General features: G+C 36.9%; 1 protein-coding gene across 5 annotated transcripts in view; it reads left to right on the top strand.

Moving 5' to 3' along the window:
• LOC118745781 (chitinase-like protein PB1E7.04c) overlaps positions 1-16,074 on the top strand; it is a 269,861-nt gene that overhangs the window by 195,374 nt on the left and 58,413 nt on the right. For all 5 annotated transcript variants that reach the window (XM_036479449.1, XM_036479448.1, XM_036479453.1 and 2 more), the window contains one exon: positions 2,908-3,448. In XM_036479449.1, coding sequence (XP_036335342.1) covers positions 2,908-3,448 — 541 coding nt within the window. The remainder of the gene's footprint in view (positions 1-2,907; positions 3,449-16,074) is intronic.

Raw genomic sequence — 16,074 nt, forward strand, 5'->3', positions numbered from 1 at the left:
CCCCGAGAAAAATTAAACGCTTAAGCTATCTTATCTATCGAAAACGTGATTGTTACGCAGATTGGCCTGTCCAAAGCCATCGAAAGATTTGCTTAAGCCAAAGCACGCAGGTAAACTTGTTGTAATTGCTATCTGAAGATTTTGATTATAGAAAACTGGGCTTTTTTTATTTCTACTATTTTTTCAACTGATTATCGTATAAGAAAAAGAAACCGAAGTAATAAGCATTATTATCAAAGGGCGCTTCGTTCAATTTACGCCCCGGGCGTCATTGCTTCTCAAGCCGGCCCTGCCTATATTGCCATTCCTGCAACTTCTGGCAAGTGAGGGAACGCAAACAGTAGTTTCTAGTTAAAGAAAATGGTGATGAAGAAGAAATTTTGGCGGACGTTAGATTAAAGGGGCTATGAACTGTTGCATGAAAAAAAAAATTTTTTTTAAATTTTTAGTTGTGACTGTTTTGGATTTTGGACGCGATATGTTTATTTTAAGATGCAAATACCACCTTTAAAGATAGCAATGTCGTTCCTACATTTAAATATGTATGTATGTATGATAGTGCTTTCTCGAACTTCTCCTCTGATTTTTGGTGTGCGCTTTGATATTGTTACACAAGAGGGAGCACCCAAATGTTTACGCCGCCTATAAACAGCGAGTGGATTTTAAGAAGCTTTTTCATGAGAGAAGTACACAAAGGTATGCCTTTGCCATATATCGGAATAGGGATCGAATCCAGGTTTTACCGATGTCCACTCCAACCACTTGACTACAGCAGCCGCAGAAATTACCGCAATCGGAACCTTGATTTAAATAAATAAAAGTTATCTATTACTTAGACATAATTGGTTTCAATTAAAAAAGCAAAAACAACGTTCTTCTTCTTTTGATTAATTCTCCTTCTTATTTGGCGCTGTATCCGCCTAAGCGATTTTGGCCGAGTCCAACAAATCACCTTAGTCGTTCCTTCTTGGCCAACTGACGCCAATTGGATTAATTATTTATTATAATAAATAGTACTTTGTTACAAAAAGGCCGTTTTTTACTCCTGATTTCTCTCATACTTCCGAAATACAACTTTTAGCTAAGGGAGTGTCAAAGTAGTCTGTCACTACGTACAATACCTTGTATACTTAATAGCATCATGCTTGAACCTACATATATTTAAGTGTAAAATATTCTATAATTTATGGACATGGAGAAGCCATGTTTTACGCTAAAAAGGCATATTTGAAAACTGTGATAAATTAACCCGAACAAAGCTATTCTTATTCAGAAACGTCCAACGATCTCAAAACTGATTAGTATTTTCAATAATACCTGCTGAGCAAGCCGTTGAATCCGTTTATTTCACCGAATTCGATCGTGGCACGTTCTAACAGTTATGAGTTGATAGCTTTCTTAAAATTTTGTTTAAGGAAACTTTCAATTATAACAGTAATTTCTGGTTTGGTATTACTTCTTAAACATGGAATATGATGCTTTCATATGAAATATTACATAATAAAACTTGGTTGCTATTTAGCAATATTGATAATTTTATCAATATCTTAAAACGCGGCTTATTTTTAGAAATATTTTCTTTAAAAAGGTATAGCTAATGAATAGGGCCGAGTAGGATCTTCATTCCACCATTCCTACCAAGAACTGATGCAAAGGGCCCTTTAAGGATCTACGAAAAGAAAAGCCGCGCATACTCGCGCCAAAAAGAGTGGCGGCCATTTTTTCACGAGACCAACTTTAGCAGTTGTTACAAATAACATAAACTTTATTAAAATATTAAAGATTAATGTAATTTATTTTATATTTAGCATCATATAGTATATAAGATGTGTCTTAACAACGCAGCAGTAAATTTTGGCTCATTAGAAATTTCAAACTAGTTTTTGAAAATTCAAAATGCAAAATCCAATATGGCGTCCGAAATTTCCAAAAATTAAAACCTGAATAACTTTATTTAAAAATGAGATAACCGAAGTTTTGGAAATGACGAATTTTGTATAAAATAAAAATCTTAAAAAAACTGTTGGGCCCTAGACTAAATTGTTTGGGCTGAACATATAGCAGACGGCCCCAGCTATCCCTAATTTATAAATATACATAATTACTATTATTATTGCATAATTTGGTCATAAATTAATTTTGGATATGTATGTTCCCTCGTATATAATAAATAAAATTTTGCTAAACAAATATATTGTGTTACTCAACTGAAAATTACAGTTTTTTTGACAGTTGTCAACCGAAAAAGGTTAAGTGTGATACAGAACTCGAGATCAATGAGCCTTAAGACATAGTACGTTTAAATCTTGGGAAATTTTCCTTATTTCTAGGGAAATTGACAGCCCCTTCGACAGTTGTAAACTCTTAGGGTTCGACGTAAATGCGTGACTAGCATTTCTAGAACCCTTATCAGTAGAATCTTAAAAGATATTACCTTATTCTTAGAAAAATTAACAATTTATTTGACAGCTGTCAACTCTCATAGTTTTAATTCCACATAAAATTCGTGATCACCATGTCTTAAAACCTAATCGGTGGCAGTTCAATTGACAGCTGTCAACTGTTTTTAATTTGACATAAAATTCCTGATCAGCATGTCAAAAAGCGTAACCAGTGGTACTTTCAAAAAGATTTTTTTTTTAATTTTAGAGAAATCGGCAGTTGATTTGCTAGCTGTCAACTGTCAAACTATAATTTGTATGGGGTATTCGGTTTAGCATTACAACAATACTACGATCCCGCAGTTTTATTATAATCGTAACAGCCCTTCTAATTTTTTGCGTAAAACATGGCTTTTCCGACCACTGCGAGGCGGTTGAATACCAATTTTTTGTTTATCGCATTTAACAGTATATATTTAAAATACTCAAAATAACAAAACTCGTACAATTTTTGTCTATTGATTAGAATGAAAAGGCGGAGGTGAAGCAAAAATGGGCATCCCGTTTACTAGGTAAGCTGCGCAAAGATATTACTCAGGAATGTCGAGAGGATTTCGTGCAGTCCATCACCGGAAAGCGAAAATCGATTTGTGTACTTTCGAATCCCGATCAAAAAGGAAAAATGCGCCGAATCGACTGTTTGCGGCAAGCGGATAAGGTATGGCGTTTAGACTTGGTAATGGTTATCTTGTTTAAGGCAATACCACTCGAAAGCACAGATGGGGAGAGGTTGGAGAAAAATCCTGAATGTACACATCCAAGTTTATGTGTTAATCCCTACCACATCAATGTGTCTGTTCGTGAACTAGACCTTTACTTGGCGAATTTCATCAATACACATGACCCATTGCACAGCCCAACACCGCCTTCGCCTCCGCCGCCAACATCAACGGCGCTCTTTCTTTATAATAATGAAAATAGTCATGTTAACATCAACAGCAACGCAAATGGAAGCAACAACAGTATCAACGATATAAAAAAGGATGGCGATCCGCGAAAACATAAAGGTAACGGTTGTTCAATCTCTATACATATGTATATATCGTTATCTTCATATAGAAATGCCCTAACTCATTTCATTTGAAATCTAGTATTATGTAATAGTCGGTAGGTTAGCACCTATAAACCTAATAAAATTTAAAAAACAATTAATAAAGCATTAAATAAGTTACAGGTGTTAAAAACAAGTGCTTGAAAGCTACTCGCAACTAAAGAACTCTGTTTTTGCCTAAGTTTTTGATTGCAAAGGAATAGAAAAATGTGCCGATAGAGCCTTACTAACATACATACATACATACTTTAGGTTAACGATAGGGACTTGTCGGTGTCACCCTATGCCTTTACTGGCTTACCAAATTCCATTCGGATTGGAAATAGGTTTTAATAAATTTAGGGTTTGTTCACATATCTTACTATAGCTTTTAAAATGCAGTTTCAACCAGTGTTGCCAAACATTGGCTTTTCCTACCAAAACTGGTAGGTTTTTTTCTATTTGGGGCCAAATTAAATATTATGTCGGATAATCAGGCAGGTTAAAGGCCTTAGACTCTTTTAAAAAGGCAGAAGGTTTGCCCAAATGCACTTGCATGGTCCCTAGCCTTTTGTGAGCTAGTGGAAGAAACCTCAGAGCATATACTATGTGACTGCCCACGTATCATAAATAGCAGACTGACACACATTAGGGAACGATTGTCTTCTTCATCCAAAATTTTAAACATGGCGCCCCCCAAAGTGCCTAACTTCTTAAAAAGAATAAGGTTGGAGTAATTATAATTAGGGTTAAGCACAATAGATAGATGTGTAAAGAGACAAACATTTGTGTAAGTCTGTACAGTAAAATGAATTGTTATTCGTTGTTAATTTGTTTTTATTGTAACGGGTGATTTTTTAAGAGCTTGATAACTTTTTTTTTTAAAAAAACGCAAAAAATCTCATCGGTTCTTTATTTGAAACGTTAGATTGGTCCATGACATTTACTTTTTGAAGATAATTTCATTTAAATGTTGACCGCGGCTGCGTCTTAGGTGGTCCATTCGGAAAGTCCAATTTTGGGCAACTTTTTCGAGCATTTCGGCCGGAATAGCCCGAATTTCTTCGGAAATGTTGTCTTCCAAAGCTGGAATAGTTGCTGGCTTATTTCTGTAGACTTTAGACTTGACGTAGCCCCACAAAAAAATAGTCTAAAGGCGTCAAATCGCATGATCTTGGTGGCCAACTTACCGGTCCATTTCTTGAGATGAATTGTTCTCCGAAGTTTTCCCTCAAAATGGCCATAGAATCGCGAGCTGTGTGGCATGTAGCGCCATCTTGTTGAAACCACATGTCAACCAAGTTCAGTTCTTCCATTTTTGGCAACAAAAAGTTTGTTAGCATCGAACGATAGCGATCGCCATTCACCGTAACGTTGCGTCCAACAGCATCTTTGAAAAAATACGGTCCAATGATTCCACCAGCGTACAAACCACACCAAACAGTGCATTTTTCGGGATGCATGGGCAGTTCTTGAACGGCTTCTGGTTGCTCTTCACTCCAAATGCGGCAATTTTGCTTATTTACGAAGCCATTCAACCAGAAATGAGCCTCATCGCTGAACAAAATTTGTCGATAAAAAAGCGGATTTTCTGCCAACTTTTCTAGGGCCCATTCACTGAAAATTCGACGTTGTGGCAGATCGTTCGGCTTCAGTTCTTGCACGAGCTGTATTTTATACGGTTTTACACCAAGATCTTTGCGTAAAATCTTCCATGTGGTCGAATAACACAAACCCAATTGCTGCGAACGGCGACGAATCGACATTTCACGGTCTTCAGCAACACTCTCAGAAACAGACGCAATATTCTCTTCTGTACGCACTGTACGCATTCGTGTGGTTGGTTTAATGTCCAATAAAGTAAACTGAGTGCGAAACTTGGTCACAATCGCATTAATTGTTTGCTCACTTGGTCGATTATGTAGACCATAAATCGGACGTAAAGCGCGAAACACATTTCGAACCGAACACTGATTTTGGTAATCAAATTCAATGATTTGCAAGCGTTGCTCGTTAGTAAGTCTATTCATGATGAAATTTCAAAGCATACTGAGCATCTTTCTCTTTGACACCATGTCTGAAATCCCACGTGATCTGTCAAATACTAATGCATGAAAATCCTAACCTCAAAAAAATCACCCGTTACATTCTGTGTTTTAGTTTTTCTAAATGTTGTGTTATCTACATTTTTAATAAACTTGACATAAAAAAAATATAAAAAACCTAAATAAAATTTTGGTAGGTTTTGGTTGAGTTTGGTTGGAAAAAAAAATTTGTCCGTGGCAACACTGTTTTCAACCGTCAGCGTTCCTATACTCTTAAGAAACACTGTACGAGGGTGCTTTATTTTACTGCTCACTTTATACTATTTTCATGTATATTAACACATCTTAACAGTGTTGCCGCGAATCGTTTTTAGTTTTAGCCAAATTCCTTTTAGAAAAGGGCTAAAAAGAGCTAAACAAATTTGTTGTGGCTAAAAATGGCAGCTAACATTTTTTTACTTACATAGAATATATATATAAGTATACACGCAAACATTTTCAAAAAGCAATGGTATAGAAAAACAAGGAACTCTGGAAAAAACTAATATTTTATCTAACCCACACTGGCCGGAATTGGATTTTTTGGCATAAATTCAAGATTTTTATAGTAATATATTCTTGATATCAGTTATTTTTATAAAAGTAGATACATATATCAACTAAGATAATTTCCAAATAACAGATTTGAAGTTTCAACCCTGCGCTTTCAAAGTCATGTGTATGATTAGCTGTTATTTTGTCAGAATTGGTGCAAAATTATTAGTCAAGTGTGATGAGCTTGTGAAAGGTTGCGTTAATAAAGTGTTGAGAGCGTAGCAGTTGACGGTTCTCTCACCTATGCTGCTGCCGCTGCTACTGCTGCCTCTTCTGCTGCTTCTAGTTCTATGTCTCTCGATGCTGGTAACAAAATCAGTAATAACAACAAAGTGCACACGCGAAAAATTATTATTGGATGTAACCCGAGTGCGGAATTAGCAGTTGCTTCTCCCATGAAGGGGTTGCATTTGTCGTCATTTAAGTCTTCAGTAACTGCGGAGCATATTATTAAATATCACGATTGAGAGAAATAGAGATTGCGTCAATCGCGGTACCGCTCTTTGTGATTTTGACAGAATCAGCTGTGTGCGTGACGTCATCTTGGTGCAATTGTTGATTGTGAGCATACGAAAAAACTAAATAACAATTTTAATATTTGTGTGTTAACATTTCTGCGTGGTTTTAAACAATTATTGAGACATTACAAAGCAAAACGAAGTGTGCAGTGGCAAAGTGTAATAGTGAAAACAAAAGGAATGCGTGCGTTTTTTTTTCGTTTCCTGCGGACGCAAACCTGGCGAAAAAGTGGAAGCAGTTCTGCCGGCGAGGAGATGCATTAAACACCAAATCGAGCTTTGTGCTATGTGTGTGAGCTATGAGCTTCTACATGGAACCATGTTGGCCTTTCCTTGGGGAATTGTAATAGGTACATTTCCATGGTGAATGTAGACAGTTGCTGGTTTAGTTTGCTGGCAATGGCACACATACAAAAGCAGTTTCTACAGTAAATAGATACATGAACTTCACTACCTACTTATTTTTGTTAGTACCTGATTCTTTTTAGTGCTGGTTAGGACTGGGTAACGGCGCAAATTTTTTGGCGCTGACACACTTACTCCAGGGCCACTGTCGGAATCAGCACAGTGTGTTGGCGCAATTGCGCCTCTACAGGCTAAAGCTTATTTCCTTTATTGCCGCACGCTGCACGCTGCACCAAAGTGAATTAATACAAAGTGATATCGGTTGAGAAAAACTCAAGTATACCCAAGTTCAAAACCCAAAAATACAACAAACCCATAATTTTCACATTCAGAAGGACCGCGACGAATTCTAGCTGTGCTGCACATTTTACAAGAGACACTTCTGTTTCGGGTGTTCTTTGCTGGTTCTTTGCGACACCCGGTGTTGTCAGTGTTCCGGTGTTGAACTAAGGTGAATTAATACAAGTTGGTATCGGTTGGGCAAAAACAAGCCAAGTTCAAAACCCAATAATACAACAAACACATAATTTTCACATTCAGAAGAGCCGCGGCTAATTTTAGCAACACCACCTTGTAAAAATTCGCCTTGTGCTGCACATTTTACAAGTGACGCTTCGCTTTTGTGTGTTCTTTGCACCGCCCGGTGTTGTTAGTGTTCCGGTGTTGCTGGCGCCATTGCGTCACAGAGTTGCGAAAATCAGTATCGGTGCCAGTAACTCAGCTCTCGGTATCAGCGCAATGGCGCGGCGCCGCACTGTGTTACCCACGGCTAGTGCTGGTATGAGGTAATGCACCAGTGGATAAGGTCGCCAGGCGCTAATTCAAGCGGCATCTTACCGCGCTGTTACGTACCTAATACAAAACAGTGCCCAAATTATTATACATTTAAAAGTTCACCTTAAATTATGTTTTACTTACATAGAATATTTGTTTCCAAAGAAGTCACACTCAGGCATTCTCTCGGAAATGGTACAAAAGTCATCAAATAAAAGCTGTGGAGTCAACAGCAGTGGAGTTTATGGTGGTTGGCTACCATCCACAAATATAAATATGCATGGCTTTTTACAATGGCGAGTCCAAAAATTCACTTTGCTGCACACCTTCCTTTTGGTCTACATGAAATTGCAAACACTGTTAATACATCCATTTTTTCATGTGCTAAAAATCTTACTTACCTACATCCAAAATTATTGCTACGTGTTCCTAATTAATCAATCTTTGCTTATTTATTGATTCCTGCAAAATTGGGCCATGTAATATTAAAATTAACACATTTTTCGGCATTGTTTGCATATTTTTATATGCGTTTTGGCATTTCTCTCTCGCAATTGCACCAAGATGACGTCACGCAAAAATTACGCTCAAAAATCCTCTCTAATTGGCCCAATCTTGTATTCTATCATTCTTGATTAAATATGTCTCTAAACCAGAGGTGGGCAGCTTCGGCAGAGCATTTGTGTAGTGTGCGTGCAATTGATGTCACTGTGTGCGTACGAACAAGTCGTGCGGTTGAATGAAGGTTTCGCTGTCTTCCCAAGCAGAGCGTGTATGTATACGCGAATACGCCGCGCAGTCGCCCGGCGGGCAGATGCTGCCCAGCTGTGATCTAAACATTCGTCGATCTCATACAGCAGCTATCTCTTGCTATGTGCTTGTTAAGAAAGATGTGTGTACTGACTAAACTCCTGCGCAATTCCATTTAAACGGCCTAACAAGACATCCGATCGCCGCGCAAATACTTTCCCTCCTTTACTCTCATCGTTCGGGTCAAGTGTGAGTAAGCATAAACCAGTTTCTGCAAGCGTACGTAAACTACCGATCAATAGCAAGACGCGTAGAGTATTTATTTTGCCTTCCGCAACTACTGCGAGTAAAAGGTATTTGATAGTAGAGTACTCTACTGGTCAGTGTGCAAACCTCTACCACATATGTGGTAGATCTACCACATATTTTTTAAAATGTGGGTGTCTACCACATCTACCACACAAGGCTTAAAATCAACCACATTTTTGGGCAGAACATTTGTTCACAATTTTCACATAACTCTAAAATTTCAACTCAATTCTTATACGAAATATAAAAATTTATCAATAAATTTTTAAAAATGTACACCATAAATTTTGCTTTAAATATATCTGTGCCTTAACTTTTTAAAGTTTCAAAAATCCGCAAATTTATAATTTGGTCGACTTTTTGCATAAATCAATCTGTAGGATTTTTCTCAAATTAACGAAATATTTTTTTCTTCTCTAATTAGAAAACTTATGTTCTACTGGTTTTTGCATCAATTGCGTTGAGTCTGTACGATCCAATAGCACATGGGTTCCCAAATTTTTTTCACCTCGGCACCCTTGTTTTGCTAAAAAAATTTCGCGGAACCCCTACTCTTCAATTGTCTACGAAATCAAGAAAACACAATGCTAACTTTATGCTCCTTTAGCTTTAATGTGAGGACTGAAATTGTTTATTACCTTTAAGTTTATTGGGACCTTTGAAAATTTTAGCCTGAAATCATTTGACGCTGAAAGCTTACTGGTGTATTTGTTTTTAACCGACTTCACAAAAAGAAGGTTATCAATTCGTCGGGATATTTTTTTTATAATTTTTTTCTATGTATGTTACCGGATAACTTTGGACCACGTTAACCGTTTACTATAATTCTTTTTTAAAGGAAAGGTGTTACCTGACAGGTGGTCTAATTTGGTTTAAATCCGTGCATTGGATCATGAATAAATTAACGATAATTTTAAATTCTTGAATCGAAATCGAATAGAAATTGGTTTTGTTTTTTTTTGCTTAAAAATTACTTGTTTATGTAAGCATCTGTTGAAAATGCAGTCTCACATAGAAATGTAAAAGTAAGGCCCCTATTATGAGTTGCATTCGACTGTGGTCGAAAGTGCTGATCGAACAATTTTCATTTGGTATTATGACGCTCATTCGATGAAGAATAGCGCTATTGTGAATTTCGCCCGGTTAGGTTGTTTACAATAGTATAATTTTCACCGCTGAGAAGTTTTGTTTACAAATCGAGCAAACTAATGTGCTTATACATATGTATGTAAATTTGTGCAAATGAAATTGAAATAAAAAAGAAAAAAAAATCTCGACGTGCTAGAAAAAACCAGAGATGTATTTTAATTTCGCAGGCTTCTGTTATCTTCGCAGCGGCATTCAATACGGGTTTTAAATTTAGTAGCGGCATCTTCCTAGTCGCCAGGTAATACCGAGGGATCATACAGTGGCTTCTCTCTTCTGCCTCTTGCTTCATCCTAGACATCGCTCCTTTCGTTTTTCCAACCACCGCAAATATCCGCACATTTGCTCCATTTCAAACCATTGTTCTGTACAAATTTGTTCATAGCTTTAAAAATTTCGTCGCTAGTGGCGTAAGTCTGAAGTACTTCGTTCTTCTTCGATTTGCATTGCGAATGGGCACCTAACTAGCACGAGAAGACTGCCTCTAAAATCGTGTTGATTCGCTCTTTGACAGTGTGATTGTGAAGTTCCAAAGAATAAGTAATATATACCCGTGCGCGAAACTGCTGCGCTCGTTACGAGAACAGCCCAGCCAGCAAAAAATCCGAAAATTAATTCGAAAATGGGAAGAAAAGTGGATGAAACGCGGATTGGGTCTACAAAAGTACTGAAAGTGTTTGTGAAAAGAGTACGTTTTCAGCTATTTTTCTGAAAATTTTCGAATTCAGAAAAAACGTACTACGCTTAAGAGCGAAATATCCCTTTGCTGCAAGCTATTTGTGTTGTGTATGGGGTTTGACGAGCCGCTGAAGGTAATTTTAATATAAATCTAAATTTTTTGATTTTCTGGCCGCCATGTTGAAGTTTGATCAAACCGCTTGCGTTGTGTATAGAAAGTCTAAAGAATTTGCCCGCACCACTAGTATACTCTAGCCACTAGCGGCCCCCAGGCATACGCTCGAGGCACCCCAGGGTAATTTTTGAGTTGTGCCTCTTTTGACGACGGTGTGCAATATGTATACCCAATAAAAATATGAACTGGAAAATCTACCACATCTTATTCAAATCTACCACATTTTTTTGCCGATTATACCACACTAAAATAAAAAGGGGTTTGCACACTGCTACTGGTAGTACTTGAGTATTTTCGAAGAAAACATACATTTTTGGTATCTGAATAAAACTATGGACAGGAATGTAGTGGAGTGATGAAGAGAGCGACGAGCAAAACGTACTTTCAACTAAAATGCTGATATATGTACATACATAAGTACATATGCATGTGTGTGCATAGATATGTACATATGTGCATAGATATGTATTTGCATAGATACAAATGTAAGTCTCCGCATATATTTTGGTCACGTCACTTGCTCTGTCGCTTCACTGCAGCAAAACCAAGTTGTGGGGAAAACCCTGACGAAATGCGTACAATTGAAACCATATTAAATATATTTATGTATGCATGTATGTACATATGTATGTAAAAATATAGTTTCGATTTAAAAAAATCGGATAAAGTTTTTATTTCGCCAATGGGTTATGCAGACAACTATAATCGTAAAATCCGATTTGTGAGTCCAGATATATATGTACCCAATAAACATTTTGGCGAATGTTCGAAAATGACCTTCGATATACAATATGAATATCGAACTGAGAACCAACTCATAGCCAACCTTAGTTTTCCAACGTTTATAGTATATTGGAAATACACTCGAGATGGGTCCCAAAAAAAAATGAAAACCATAGTAACAAGAGATGATATCCAGCTCATTCTCGAAGGGAAATATAAGAAAATCACTCTCTCTCATAAAAATTCCAATTCCATAATGGACTGGATTTCGAATTCATAACGAAAGTTCTCGAATCGAATACTAATTTATTTCACATTCGTTATCGAAGGTGAGACTCGAAAAAGGATTGGTTTTCGAATCATTTTCGAATTGTTAACCAAGCCGAATGTTTATTAGGTATGTACATACTTATGTATGTATATAATGTATCGCGACTGATTTTTTTAAACATACATACGCCTTTAATTTTAGTATTTATCAAAAAACTCAATGAAATTCAAAAACTATCGCTTGCATTTGGTTTTACTTAATACCGATTTGAGCTGTCGCACAGTGTTATAAAAAAAAAAAAAGTTCAATGAAAATTCGTTATATGGCAGTTTTGCATACTGAAAAATATATCTCGGGATATTTCTTGAGAACTACAGTGGGTAGGTTCAGAAGGCGCAACAGTCGAGCGCAATCGTTGCTAAAAAAATCAGTGATCGTAACGCGTCTTCTGAATGGCTTCATACATTAGCTGTCAAATTCACAACACACAAGATGTTGTCTCAAATGATCAGAAAAATATTACGATCATCTACACGCAACTGTTCAGTTCATCAGAAGTACCCAAGAACGCGTTGAGAAGGTGCAATCACACCAGTTACTGAGCTGTTGCGCCTTCTGAACGTGCCCAATGAAAATTCGTTTCTCTTGAAATCAGAATTGAATCAGAATTGAAATTAGGAACGAGAAATAATACTTTCATAAAAATTTAAGTACATACATATATTCAAAAAGCAGCTTAAATAGAAAAGTTGTATGAAAATGTCACATTAAACAACTGTCTAAATCTACGTTATTTTTTTAATAAATAAGGCCGTAAACATTTCCTTACATCGTCAATTTCCATATTCTATTTTTACTCTTTCAATTTCACTGACCAGCGCCGCAAACAATATCAACTAGTACGCTAACAACCAGAAATGAAATTTAATACGCAAGTACTTACAGTACTGCAAGTATACAGAGAGTAGATTTGCTACTCCCTTTTGGCAGCAGCAAACATTTCTCGTACGCGATGAGAGAAAGTAGAGTACGTACTTTGGTGGAGTAATAGCAAGTACGTCAAGTATTTACTCTCTCAACGCCAAGTAGTGTATGTATGCGGAAAAAGAGTAACAATGTGTTGGGAGTAGAGTACAATGCAAGGAGTACTTATTAAAAGAAATGCGGCAAATACACTTGCGCTGGACTTTAGTACTGACTCTTTGAAAAGAGTAAATTTTAAACTTGAAATCTCTTCTATGTAATATAGTAAGTTAATTAACTCCGCAATCTGGCCTGCTAATGTGACAGTGCGACCGTTTAAATTTTTTCAAAAGCAAGGGGGAACACCGCAGGCCACTTAACACCGTCGGCCCAACCGTGTCATGTTACCAATATCTCTGATTCGAAATATTCGCTTTATTTTCAAAATGTAAGCGGAATGCGAACAAAATCATCTCAGTTTTATCGCCGCACATCATTGCTTGAATATGATTTCTTGGCCATAACTGAGACATGGTTCAATAACAACATCTCCTCCAGCGAATTCTTCGACCGCAACTATCACGTATACCGCAAGGATCGTAGCTATGGGTGTTGAAAAAGGTGGCGGTGTCATGCTTGCTGTAAGAGCGGATTTGTGCAGCAGTTTAACTACACTTGATCTAGTTGATGATTTTCTTAATAAAATTTGCGTTACATTAATACTTTCATATATTCATCAATGTAGTAGCATAGAGATTTATCAAAAACATTTAGAAAATCTACTTCATATCATCAATATTGGCAGACTCCGATGAAACAATTTTTCATGGTGATTTTAATTTAACTGAAATATCTTGGTCTTACCATGGTAATAATTTACTTCCGCATAACTTCAGGTCTGACATCGAAGACCATTTCATCAGTACCTTGTTATGTTATGGCTTTAATCAACACAATGCGATTTTAAATGATAACGGTAGAGTACTGGACTTTGTAATTTCTTCCAATTATTTAAAATTATCTTGTGAGGAATGATTACATCCAATTTTGAATAATAGCTTTCATCATAAGGCGATCTTTGTTAGCATAAATTTCTACACATTTCAAAATAATGAGACCAATCTTTTAGAAGAGCGTGACTACTCTAAGGCGGATTACGTAGCGTTAAAAATTTTTTTGAACTCCATGATTGGGCATTTCTAAACATCTCAAATTGTCCAACCGTTTACGCGAGAATCTGAATTCGGCTATCTCCCGCTATTATTCTTTAAAAAGAGCCATAGCCCGAAATAAACTACCTTGGTTTAACTCTAAACACAGCAATTTAAAGAACATAAAAAATAAAGCTTTAAAGAATTTTAAGAAAAGTAATTCAGATGCAGATCGTCTAAATTTCTATCGCTTGAGAAAGGATTTTGACTGCCTCCATAGGTTTTAATTTAGACATTATATATATAATGTTGAAGTTAACCTCAAATCTAATCCATCAAGTTTCTGGCACTTTATCGCCTCAAGAAGAAAAACAAATGGTTTCCCCACTAGTTTGCAATATGATAGCGTTACCTGCTCAAATACATTAGACTCATGTGATTTATTCGCAAAATTTTTCCAGAAAGTCTATGAGACCCAAGCCACTTTTTTAACCCCAACGTTTACATTTCCACGTTTGCCTACAATCACCTCTTTCACTGTGTCTCAGGAAGATGTTCTGTTAGAAATTTCATCACTGAATTCGAGCTCAAAGTCAGCTATTTTTCAAAAATTGCTCCAACGCAATAGCTTTTCCTATTACCCTACTATTTCAAGAATGTCTTAGTAAAGGAGCTTTTTTAAGCTAATGGAAGGTATGTACCATTGTTCCAGTTTTCAAATCCGGTGATCCTAATGACGTCTGTAACTACAGACCCATAGTTAAGCAGAGCACTCTGGCTAAGCTATTTGACCATATAATTCAGGTTAAATTGTTTGATCATGCAAATAGTGTTATATATAAATGCCAACATGGATTCTTTCCGGGAAAATCAACCTGTACAAATTTAGCCTTATTAACAAATCACGTAATTAACGCATTTGAAAGTCGCGCGCAATTGGACGTTATCTATACGGACTTCTCCAAAGCGTTTCATAAAGTAAACCACTATGATGCTAGTGGTAAATTACTTGATTTCTTCGCAAGCTTCCTGACACAAAGGAGACTCTTTGTTAAAATTGGATGTGCAGGATCAAGAGTTATTGTTGAGGCGGTGTCAGGAATACCGCGGGGTACCTACTGTGGACCACTCCTGTTTTCATTATTCATTAAGGACCCGCCTGATTGCTTTAAGTTTTCTAAATGCTTATTTATTGTATGCTGATGTGAAGTTGTTCTCTGTTGTGCGCGACTACTCAGTTGTAAAGTACAACATGATCTCGACGCGCTGGTTCAATGGTGCAGATTAAATCGGCTACAACTGAATATAAATAGGTGTTACGTTCTTACATTTTCTAGGAAGGCTAATAATAACATTGTATACGATTACGAGTTAAATAGCTGCGCATTATCCAGATGCAATGAAATGAAAGATTTGGGTGTTATCTTTGATCCGAAAATTACTTTCTCGAAACATATAGACTATATGGTATCCAAAGCTTTTGCAATGTTAGGGTTTTAAGAAGGAACACCAGAGAGTTTAAGGATCCATTTACTTTGAAATCTCTCTATATTTCACTAGTCAGGAGTCGCCTAGAATATTGTTCTCTAATATAGAGTCCCTATTACGATATACATTCAAATAGAAGAGAACGCGTTCAAAAGGTATTTACAAAGATCGCTTTGTGTAAGTTATCGTGGCATAGTTTCCTCCCCTCTTATATTGGGAGGCAAAAGTTACTTACATTGCAGTCCTATATTTCTATATAATTCTTATATAAGTTAGCATATTGCACAGCTGCAAAGCTAAAACAGCGGTTTGATGATTCCTTAGAATCACTCCCACGCCTGCATAGCTTCTTGGATATTTATAAACAGACTTCACAGCTGCCAAGCTGATCGACAATTCTTCAGAATCACTCCCACGCTTGTCTTGCCATTCAGATACATTCCAAAACGGACACCTGATAGCGTACGTGACTTTGGGCGGTTTGAGCTACCGGCGCATCTATACTAAGTCAGCCAGATCGGGCAGCGCATCTACACCAATACAAACACATCGACGAATCAGCGACTACCCTGCGAAAAATGGGACTAATCCGGGATGACTCCGGGAGCAATCG

Source organism: Rhagoletis pomonella, unplaced genomic scaffold (assembly GCF_013731165.1).
Source record: "Rhagoletis pomonella isolate Grant_MI unplaced genomic scaffold, Rhpom_1.0 Rhpom_scaffold_00009, whole genome shotgun sequence".
Classification (NCBI taxonomy): Eukaryota; Metazoa; Arthropoda; class Insecta; order Diptera; family Tephritidae; genus Rhagoletis; species Rhagoletis pomonella.